At 35.4% G+C, this 12,530-nt stretch overlaps 1 protein-coding gene across 1 annotated transcript in view; it reads right to left on the reverse strand.

Moving 5' to 3' along the window:
• Nucleotides 1-8,219, reverse strand: part of LOC105381036 — a 36,449-nt gene extending 28,230 nt beyond the window's left edge. The window contains exon 1 of the mRNA XM_038115929.2: nucleotides 8,147-8,219. Coding sequence (XP_037971857.2) covers nucleotides 8,147-8,201 — 55 coding nt within the window. The 5' untranslated portion in view covers nucleotides 8,202-8,219. The remainder of the gene's footprint in view (nucleotides 1-8,146) is intronic.
• Between the last annotated feature and the right edge of the window lie 4,311 nt (nucleotides 8,220-12,530).

Below are 12,530 nucleotides of genomic sequence, written 5' to 3' on the forward strand. Positions count from 1 at the left end.
TAAGGAACGGATCCTCCTGAAACTTGCAAGGATTGGTCTTTGCATGACGCAAAATTCGACGCCTAAGGGGGTTGCTTAAATAGGGGTAAAGTTTGAATACGGTATAATGGGAGCTAACGCGTGTGAATTTGCCGCTAGGGGCGCTGGTGTTGACTGAGGTCAAGTGACATTTTACTTTTCATATAATTTGTTTGGCGGGCTTCGTGATAAATTATATTTTCGTTCATTTCCCTGTAGAAAAGTGATCTCTTTCCGCGAAATTATCGCAAATATGGATTATTTGTCGATGAATGTTCACGCTTTGAAAGCTGAATTAAGGAAAAGAGGCGCAAAAATAAGCGGTCTCAAAGAGCAGCTAATTCAGAGGTTAGTTTATTACTGTTAACAAACTTATTTTTTACGAAATGTATGCTTGTTTGCCTAGGTAACAGCTATGTTTTTTTCTTTTTACAGACACCAAGACTATGACCGTAACAGTAACTTGGTTGGAAACGTAGAGGACGGCATCATACAACAAAATTGAGTGGCCTTCAAAAACTTTGTATAGCAGTGTGAACACTAAAAATGAAACTCCAGATCTAGATATTGTCACCAATGAGTACTTTGGAATTTATGTACAGTGTACATACCATCGCTCTTACGGTGAATGAAAACATCGTGATAAAACTTGCACATCTAGATTTTCGAACCCACCAACCTCCAGAGGACCAGCGTGGTAGCAAATGGTCCAAGCTTAGGAGTGGAGTTTAGACCTTAAGGCGATATGCACAAAGGCTCCATTCAAGTGAGCCAGGTGCAGTTAGTGACACCCCCACAAATAATAGAATACTAATAGTATACTATACTACCATTATTTAGTTTCAACTAACAACTCAACCAGCATTCATTGTGTGGATTACTAATGTGTTATATTTTTTGTATAGCAGTGTGTTTAAACGGAAAGGATAAATAAAAGTTAAATAAGTGTGTGATTATTTTATTTTTTAAGTATTTATTAAATGCCTAATCCTTATTTACATTATGTTCTTTCTGAAATTGGTTATAATGATTTTCACAAACACGAGATTGTCGGATAGTAATTATTTCACAAGCCACTGTTTTAGAACAGTTTTATCACTTGGTAACATATGTCCTCCTTTTCTTTCCGAACATAACGGATCTGTCTGCACAACATTGCGGCATAGTAACTCGATATGATGATAGTTATTTTATAATTAATAAGCTTATAAGATTCAAGATTTTAAAACTTTATTTCGCGCCAATTTGATAAAGTCGCCTTTGATAAGTTTGACAGCTATGGTACCTCTTGACCTCAGTCGACAGTGGCGCCAACTGGTGAGCAAAAAAACGGTAGTCCCCATTACGTTATTCCTTTGTCGAATCAACTTAAAAAAAATCATGAACATTCTTCATCAGAATTTATGGATAATTAAATTAACAGAAAATTCTTTTAATAATTAATTATTTCGAAGTAGCGTTAATACTTAACTTTTGTGATCTAAATCATCATTGTTTTTAGGTCGTTTAGTCGTATGCGTCCTTTTGGCGGTCGTCTATAATAAAAACTTACTATAATCGGAAAATTTAAAAGTATCACCTATATCAAACTAACTGCGGTAGGTATTGCCGGTACAGTGGTACACATATGAGTACAGTAATCAATAGAAATACTAGGTACCCAGTAGCAGTTACTGTAAACTTATTGAAAACACACCTGCCAAGCTTCCTGGGGAAAATATCTGAATACTTAAATAATTAATAGCTTATAGGCTTCTTGTAGGTATCATGTCATCATGTCATTCGTCGTTATGGTTTTGTTTTAAAAAAACAGCTCTAAGGTCGAATCTCTTCAAAACACAATTGTCTGTATTAAGTAAGCAACCTAGGTACATGATTACTACAAAAACCATGTTTAATTATGCACATTTCACATCTGTTTTACCTACACGTGTCCAGTTTTGTGGTAAGATAAGACTAATACCGAACAGATTAGTGTTTTTACAGAGGCCAGTGTCGCTAATATTCTGACTGGACTGGACTGGACAATCCTTTCACCACATTGACAAATCAGTGACAAGCCCTTGTCGACACGATAAGAAGAAGAATCGAATTATTCCGCAGGAGTAAAGCGAAAAGTACAAGTGGGGCAAAAATCGTCAATACGCGGATCAAGGTCGCGTACAGTCGGCGCCACGCTGTCTGGGCGCGTGGCCCACTGCCCACTGCCCTAGTCTGCGCGACTGTACCCTACTGCTGTAGACTGTAAACCTAGAAGCTCCCGGTTGAAGGCGAACTCGCTATTTAGGTTTCGGATGTTTGTCTTTGATCATGAATCATGACTCTATTCTATCGAACTGCATTATTAACCTAGTAGAGATTGGAAGCTTGCGCTTTGATGCGTTATTAGGATTCATAAAGTTATAAATAAAGTTTTAGGTAGTACCTAAGTTCTTATGCGTTTATATGTCTAAGCCTAACTTTATAGAGTTAAAGGTTGAATCATAAGAAGGGAAAAATAAGCTTTCAATACTCATGGACCGGAAATGTTAAAATATAAAAGTCGTTACACATTCTGTACATAAGGAATTAGGTATTCTTATTATGGTGAGTACAGCACATTACAGTAAATAAATTACGACCTAGACCTAGTAGTTTGGTAAGTATAATCTTAATTTTTTTGAACGAAATTGACCGTTGACTAAAATGAAGCCAAAATTTCACAAATGACCCGTTACCCTGCATCATTATCTAAAGATGCATGATTCGCTGGACATAGTTCTCTTCAAGGATAAAATCGTGCAGACAAATTTTACCAGTAAATCTATATATCAAAAACATAATACATACAGGCTGCGCAGAAAGTTCCGCAATGCACTAAGAATGAATATTAGATTATGTTCTTTCAAACGCGTGCTGCGTGCGGAGACTAATGAAAACAGAGCTCGTAATATTATTATCATCCTGTAGTTCAATTCAATTACTTGGTTTTGCGTTGTTGTTTGTAACTTAATTTGCCTTGTTAAGCCCAGACAAATAGCTATAAAGTAATATATAAGTCAATGGCTATAAGTGATTAGTAAAGCTAATCACTTATAGCCATAGTTGATGGTGATTAGGTATGTACTTATACTACTCGTACTTACGAATTAACTGTGCACCTAGCCAACAGGGGTAGCGCCGGGTATGCCAAAGATGTTTTCATACACGACTACAGTGCAAAGTTAAAATGAAAGTCAAAAAGCTATCGGTAAAATACACTCACGGGCAATGAAAAGGTTCCACTGAGAAAAGCACCAAATTACTTCTAAACGGAAAAGGCTACCTTAATGCCGTCTTCTGCAACATTGAAGTACATTTAATAGAGCATCAGGATATTACCAACTAAAATCGGTTATATTTTGTTCCAATTTTAAATGAAATCTTTGAAAAAAATTGATTCGTTTGTTGTCGGAATTTCGTGAGTGGAACTTTTTCATTGCCCGGCAGTGTAGCAGTAAGTATAGTATAGGTACCTACGACTAATATGAGTACGAGTACTACATATAATGTAGCATTACGCCAGAATCGCATTGCAGGACTCTGCAGTCGGGTCTAGATTAAGACAAACTGAATCCACCTTATCAAAACGCTATGAGATGTTTATAGCTTAACGACGGGAAGTAGTTTTTAAGATATTGTCGTTTATAATCTTTTAAAAATATTTATACCTCGTATATTCCATAAAAGTACAGCCTGAGAGTCATGTCTTATTTTAAGGATTTTAATAAATTTAATAACTTACCGCAACCTTGAAATGAAAAGGTCAAATTACATACGCACTTAAAGTATGTACCTACCTAAGTATACGTTTGGGACGGTAGAGTAAAAGGTATATTCTAGTTTACGTGTTAAATGTTTAAATAACATCACACAAGACTCAACACAAAAGCTTGATTGTAACTTTAGGAAAAGTAGGCCAATTTTCATGCTTTTAACATTAACTCAAATCATCCAGATTAGGTACATCAATGGTTGTTACCTAAATGGAAAAGATCCACTTGGCGTACATGCGAAAAAAAACTTGTCATGTTAAGTACTTACTGAATTTAGCGAAAATGAAGTCAAAAATCAAAGCTTTCTATTCTACATAAGCTAGCAGCTATAGTAACTGATAGTAATTATACGCCTATACAAAAGTAAGTAGTTAGGTAGGTAAGTTCCGTTGCTAGACCGGTTTCAAGCTTGAAATTTTTCTTATCTATGACAACGCCTGACTGCTTGAAATTCCTGAAAAGCTATCAACAAAGGAAAATGCGACAATAAGGGAAAAGAGGGCTTTTATCGCACTACCACGGAATACTAATTTTAACCGAATGGCTGTCCCGACGTCTTGAACGGAGTTAATTGTTTTGCTGTATTTTGAAATTACTATATTAGTATAAAGTAGGTAGGTATTATAATGAAATGAAAAAAGCCACTGAAGGAAGATGAATTAAGACCTTCATTATTTTTATTTGCGAAGGCAATAAGTGTATATTTTCATGAATACATCAAGGAAATAATTTTACGTGAATATGTCTAGACGACGATAAATACAACGCAACGTTTCACTGCTGACAGTTTTATAGTTTTCGTCACTGTAATAATATGAAGTAGAAGACAGGAAAATATCAGTAAGTATTTTTATTTCAATAGTTACAGCTGCTACGACTTCGACATGTTGATGAGTTATTGTCAGTACTTTTCAATGACTGCCCTTAACATTTATTACCAAAATACACGGGGTCTCCGTACTAAAACACACATTTTTAAAAGAAATTTATTGCTTGGCTCGTATGATATTGTGTCGGTTACCGAGTCTTGGTTGCTGGAGGGAATCTTTGATAACGAACTTATAGACAATAGGTATTTTGTTTGGAGGCGGGATCGGGATTATGCTTTAACTAAGCAGACTCTTGGCGGCGGAGTGCTGCTGGCGGTTCGCCGGGAGCTGGATGCCGTAGAACGACCCGAGTGGAGATCCTCCGCAGAGGACCTTTGGGTAACTGTCTCTTTTAAAAATAAAAATATGGAGAAAATGAAGCTACATATATGTACCATCTATCTATGCTCTCAAGGCAAAAATAACAACTCTTTTAATGCACAACTTATAAATTTTACTGAGAAACTGTTTGAGATTGTTACCAACTGTCCAAATGATAAGTTTGTAGTAATAGGTGATTTTAATATGAGTAATATTAACTGGAACTCATCATCAAATTATTTTGAACCATCTCAATTTACAGGTTATCAAACGGAATTTATTGATACAATTGTTCAATGCAATTTAAAACAGTATAACGGTATTAATAACTCTTTTGACAGCATACTAGATCTTGTATTTTCAAGTGAGTCAGTGAAGGTCAGAGCCTGTACCGACCCGCTAGTGCGTGAGGATCCCTATCACAAATCACTGGTTATTGAAATGTCGCTCATCGAGGCCACTCCCCTTGTGTCTTTGCCTAAACTTGTCTACTTGTATAACTCTGCGGAAGCTGACTATGAAAGTATAACCAATCATATAGATTCAGTTGATTGGTATAATATTATCTTATGTAGTGGTTCTATCGATGATGCGGTAGCATCGTTTTATAAAATTCTTTTTGACCTACGTGATAAACACATACCGCATAAAATTGTCTCTTCCTCTAAATTTCCCTATTGGTATAGTTCCGCCCTTAAAAAAATCATAAAAGAAAAACATAAATTCTACCTAAAATATAGAAGATATGGAAACTTAGGAGATTATGAAACGTTCTCACTGCTTAGGAGGCGTTGTAAAGAGGTGGAAGCCCAGTGCTATGAAGTCTATATAAATAACATTGAAAATGCGTTATGTACCAATCCTAAACTGTTTTGGTCTTACACGAAAAATTTGAAGACCAACAACAATTCCATTCCATCTGTCATGAACTATGGTCTTTCAAAGGCAAATACTGGAGATGATATCTGCAACCTTTTTGCTGATTACTTTCAGACGACGTTTCTATCCTCCATTCCAGCGAACTTTAATAATGTAATTGATGATCCTATTCCTAATCCTAATAATAACTTTATAAATAATATAGAAATTAATCCTAAACAGATTCTTAAACTACTCAAAGCAATTGATGTCCATAAAGGATGTGGTCCTGATAAATTACCTGGCATATTTCTGTTAAATTGTGCGGATAGTCTATACTCACCGATAGCAATGCTTTTTAAAAGATCATTGGCCGAGGGCCTAGTTCCTAAAGTATGGAAATCAGCGTTTATTACTCCAGTGCATAAAAAAGGAGACAAAAATCAAGTAGATCATTATAGACCTATATCTAAACTCTGCATAATTGCTAAAATATTCGAAAAAATTGTATATGACCAGGTTTATGCATCATTACGTACATGGTTTATTCCGGAACAGCATGGTTTCTTACAAAAACGTTCAACTATATCTAACCTAGTTATATCTAATGACTATATCACATCGACTATGGATGAAGGTGATCAAGTAGATGTAGTTTTTACAGATTATTCCAAAGCATTTGATCGCATTGACCATGTTATTCTTTTGAAAAAACTTCAAAGCGCTGGTATCCATGGTAATTTATTCAGATGGTTCACCTCATACATCAATAATCGATCTCAGGCGGTAACAATAAATGGATTTACATCGGGATGGCAGTTTGTTCCTTCGGGAGTTCCGCAGGGATCGTTATTAGGTCCTCTGTTATTTATTATCTTTATAAATGATATCAATTCTTGTTTTGCCTCATCTAAATTCATATTATTTGCCGATGATATGAAAATTTACAGTAAAATCCACTCTGACCAAGATTGTGTATCACTACAGAGGGATCTTGACTCTTTTAGCAAGTATTGTGAAGTAAATAGACTGGATCTAAATGTATCAAAATGCTTCTATATCACTTTCTCACGAAAACATTCAAATATAATTTTTTCTTATAAACTTAAAAATCAATCAGTTAGCTCTGTGAACTACATCAGAGATTTAGGCCTAGTTCAGGATTCCAAACTTCTCTATGATAGGCATATAGATAATATCATTAAAAAAGCATCAAGAAGCCTAGGATTTATAATACGATCCTGTGCTAAATTCAAAAATATTAAACCAATTAAGATATTGTATTGTTCTCTTGTACGAAGTATCCTAGAATATGCTTCTGAAGTATGGAACCCACGTTATGACTATTACATAAATCGAATTGAATCTATCCAGCGTAAATTTTTAAGATACATACAGTTTAAAACGGGTATTTATGACATAAGTTATGACCTTCGCTGTAAAAGACATCATTTGCTACCTTTACAACTACGGCGGCGGATAGCTGACCTGTCTTACCTACATAAGATCATCAATGGTAATATCGATTCTCCTGAATTGCTTGAGTGTGTTAAGATGAAGGTACCTACAAGATCAAGTCGAACTGGTTTTCAACTACACGTACCTAAAGCTAACACTAACTATAGGCAAAATAGTTTCTTTGTACGGGTGAGTAGACAGTTCAATGCTATGGCAAATGAGATTGACTTTCTTAACTGTAGTTTATTATCGTTGAAAAGAAATTTGGCATCGGAGTACTTTGGTTCCCAGACAAACGATTAGCTTTAGTATTATTTATTAAAATAACAATATAAGTTCTTATTCTCACTGTTAGCGTAATTTAATTCTTGTCATTGCTAATTGCGTAGTTTTACGAAATGTGTAAATTAGACTTACCATAACTGTTTTTTCTTTTTGTAATAATTTACTACCATATGCGAAAACTATTAAATGGCTCTTAGATGCATCATATAAATGTAAACTAGTTTAAGATAGCTGTAAGTTTTCCGAATACGATAAAATAAAATAAAATAAAATAAAATAAAATGTTTCATCTGGACGGTTCAAAAAATCCCCTTTGCTACTAACTAACACTGTTTTAACAAATTTACGTTTTGATTTATTAAGAATTTAATAAAAACAACAAAACAAAACAATCAATATTTTTCAAATTACGTCAAAACAAAACATCCCGCCAATTCTGCAAACTTTTTAAAACCGGCCAGTCACCGCACAAAAGAGGTCGTGTCACAGAGCAGATAAAAAGATGTTTTTAAATGTTGTAATATTTTCGTAAATGGAACTCACCGACGAGCGCGGCGAGGGACGCCAGCAGCAGCGCCGCGAGGCGGGCGCGCGCCATGACTGCCGCCGCCACATGACCGGGGTTTCCAGCGCAGATGGACACATTTCCCCACTTTTCCGAGATTAAATAATGTTTTCATCAAAGTGATAGATCTTGGCAACTTGGAGACATATTTTTTGCATCAAAGGGATAATAAGAAGAGAGAGATTTATTAAGAGGTAAGGTGTGAGGAATGATAACATAGTTACTTAATATTATGTAACTAACTCTTTCTAACTAATAGAAACAGGTGTTAGCAGAGAAAAGAATCTCATAAATTCAAAGATACATCACTATTTAGACGCACATTGTACTTAATTTTATGAACGAATTAATTGTATAAGCTGACGACATAAATAAAAATAAAAGTGCGTCATCATTTCAGTACTAAAAAAACAATTGAATGTCGGAACTTTAGATTCTGTGAATATTTAATTGGTTATTTTTTTTCAGATTCATATTAAGAAGGAAATGATGTATACGTAAGACACTATAATATTTGACTGAAGTGCATGAACATAGGCCTCCCTGAGTGTCGTATTTATAAACTGTACGCTATCAGCATCAAAGTCATATTTTATCACAACGGTCTAAAGCACGTCACTGACACGCTAAAAAGAACACCACATTTGTACCCAATGTCCCCCACATTCGGGGTAAACTCCCGTAAAGCGGGAAAGCTAGTCGCAGCTCCCCCCGCGCCCCCGAATGCGGCACTGCGCCGCTGCCGGCCCCCATTCATGCCGCCTGCATTCTATGCTGCCAGGATCACCACACGGGAAAAGAAAATAACTGTCTATGGAAAGTAGGTGTAACACCTTGGAGTATGCGACCTCTTTGGTGGAGCGCGAATTAAAATTATTGAAGGGACTAGAGCTTAGAGGTTTAGGGTTCCTGAAGTTTGTAAGCAGATATTTTCAGGGATAAGGAAAATAATATTGGACATGATTAGTATTATTACGGAGATATTTTATTTATCTTCCGCAGTTTGTATTTAATAAAGTGTCAGACTCTCAATAGTTATATTCTTGAGAAAAGCTCAGAAGAAAAGTTTTGCGTTCGACACAGGACTAAAACCACTTCAGTTCTCTATGTAACTTCATGTTTCATGCAACGATAGAGCCTCCAGCGCCTACCTGACCAGTATAATCAAGTGTACCCCAAAACACTAGTTCTTAGCCTCTCGAGGCGTGGCTTACATACTTTCAGCACGTTAATTAGAGCCACACGTCCTATCGTAACTAAGTGCCTGGAACACACGGAGACCACCGGAACTTGACCCGAGATCCCTCTGACTACACAAGCTCAGATAGACCAGGAAATTCTGGGTGACGGCGAGAATTGTAAACTGTTACGGGGCTATAAGGATTTTGCTGCAAGTTTATTTTATTTGTAATGTTACGAATGTGGGATGGCGGTTCATGAGAATGCAACAAATATTGTGAAAAGTAGGTTGATGCGACATTGTTATTTACTAAGTGGTATAAAATAGAGCGTGGAACTTTTGTCAGTGAACATTTTGATGGCAGTTCTGTGTATCTGAACTGGTACTAAGTAACTTATAAGACCAATTCTGAAATCGCGAAGTGAAATCAGCTAAGTTAACTAGGTATATTGGTTTTTTGTTACTTATTCTATTCTATTCTATTTTGTTACTTATATTTTATTCCATTACACAGGCCAAAAACTGTATAGTAATATGGAAAATATTCCATTGAACTAAAAAAAATATAGATTTGCACAGTGGCGCCACAAACTATTTTTCACTGATCCTGACTTTGGTAAATCTATACAAAAACCCCCAAAGGGTTGGTAAGAAGCCGACAGGTCCACGTATGCTGGTCCAATTAGACGTGTTTATGAGATTTTTATCTGTACTTACCGTTGGGTTTATGCCATTTTGTGGCATTAAATCATTAAGTACATAGATGGACCTTAGTTTTTGCTTAGTTAAGGGCCTCATAAGGGGATAGATGTTTGGTACACGCAGTGTAAGAGAGATAAGAATCATTACTCATGTTATTATACCGTAGAAGTTGGAAGTTTACTCAGGAAAAGATAAATGAAGGCACAAGGAAGTGGTATGGTCTAGCGAAAAATAAAATTGCAAATGGTAAAATGGTGAAAATTGAAACAAAAATGTCCTAATCAACTTTTTGTTACGTTTATAATTTGTCTGTAAATTACCAAACTGGGATTAATCTTGAATGTATTAGTCCTCGGAGCCATTTAAAAATGTGAAGAGTTGTACTAGTATATAAATTACCCTTTTCTAAGCGAGCAAAAATTTAATTAGAATAAGAATAAGAATTGATTTTTTTATTATACCTTACTATGAGTACTTCGAAAAGCTACGAGCTACGAAATTGCTACGCCGCGCCCCGTAGCAGGCTACACCGCTACGGCGCGGCGTAGGCAATAAGCAACGAAAGTTGTATGTACAACTGTTACACAATGTAAAACTTTTCTTGCGTTGTCCGATTGGTTTTTACAACTACTTGATTGAACTTACCGTATTGCGTTTGATATAGTTACATGTTTGGAAGTCTACATAATGTATTTATTCTTGATTAAGGTTTAAACGTAAGTGAACGGCATCATGTTGACATGATAATTTCTAAGTATACTACAAAAGAAAAGCATAACAATGTATATTTTCTTCGTGAGTAACAGCATTGTTCAGAAGCGGTGACTTTTGTTGTAAACTTGAGCGTGTCACAACATTCCTCGCACGTTCTTTGTTTAAGGAGAGCTCTAGCTTCCCAAAAAACTAACGAACGATATCTGTAAGCAATCGTTACGTTTAATGCAACGAGATAAAGTCGTGGTTAGCGCAGCAGAGCTCTGAAACTAAGTTTTTCGTAATCTAGAGTGACTGGGGACAGTGACTGTCACTTGTTTCAGCGACGTCGACGCGTGAAACAGCTCTTTCAGGTGAAAGATGATGAATTTCCGTAAAACTTTGAGAGATGCTTAGTAATTAAACTTTAGTCAACAATACTTACTTGCATATTTTTCGACATATTTGCTTCGACTTTTACTATTTTTCAGAGAAATTCGTCGTAAAAAGAAGCATTATTTAAGTTATATTGTTTATTCGTAGGTTGTGTGTATTACTACTAAGCTTTAATATCGTAAACTTTTAGTTTATCTCGGCACAATCTTTCTGCAAAAACAAAACTTCATAATAATGAAGGACCTAGCCTGACGCCTCTTTTCGAGATAAATATATAGTTTAATAGTTCTTTTACTTCCTTACCCTGTTACTACACATCTTCAGGTGTTGTATATTGTTAATTATATGTACCAATATGTGTTTGTTAATAAATAAATAAATAAAAATAAAATAAGATAACCTTCAGCAATTTTCATAACTTTAAAATTTCTACTTTCTCGACAGAGGGAAAAAAATAGATGCGAAAAGAAAGTACAAAAGATATGTTCGAATTAACATTTCTCCGCGCTTACTTAATTAAATTAAAGCTGTAAGCTCCACATTAACATTCTGTGAAATGTTATTTGAACTTTTCAGGAATTTCGGGCGTCTGTCTTACAAACTTCACGGATGTTGACTTTGCGTTACTAAAACATATATTTTTTTGGGTAATAGTAACATATTAATTGTAAAATAAAGTGAATGTCAGCGTCTGGATTTTTTATAAGTACCTACTTACTGCCTACCTACACACAGGCACAGGCACAAGGCGAGTGTAGGGCTTTTACGTAGGCAAAGAAGCAAACGCCAGCTACCGTACTACCACCGACAAATTAGCAATACTCAATACTCAATCCACAATAACAGCATCGCTCGCCTGTCAAACAGCAGTCAAATCCATATAGTGCCACAAACTTATCTGTTCCGGTGAGAGCGAACTAAATTGGTCCATATAATCTATGTCATGTCAATATGAAATTCAAATCAAATCAAATCAAATCAAAATCATTTATTGCAAAGAATGTGGTCACAATAAGCTGGTTTACAATAATCAGTGAAAATCATTGAGACATAATAATCATAGTGAAAGTACAGCACATTCTGTCAAATTTAGACATGCAACATTACAAATTAAAATATTAGTTAAATTACATTCATTACACAGTTATAATTATTCAGGTTTAGAAGAAACACACAGTACTATACTTATAATTATGATGAGTCATGTTTTCCATTTATAAATTCTTGGACGGTGTAGAAACATTTACTACATAGCCATTTTTTTACTTCCCTGACAAACATGTTCCATCTCATTGTCTTAAATCTAGCAGGTAACTTATTGAACATGCAAGTTTCATTAGTAAGTAATGAGGTATGGACCAATTTAGTTCGCTCTCACCGGAACAGATAAG

The sequence above is a fragment of the Plutella xylostella genome, chromosome 21 (assembly GCF_932276165.1).
Source record: "Plutella xylostella chromosome 21, ilPluXylo3.1, whole genome shotgun sequence".
Classification (NCBI taxonomy): domain Eukaryota; kingdom Metazoa; phylum Arthropoda; class Insecta; order Lepidoptera; family Plutellidae; genus Plutella; species Plutella xylostella.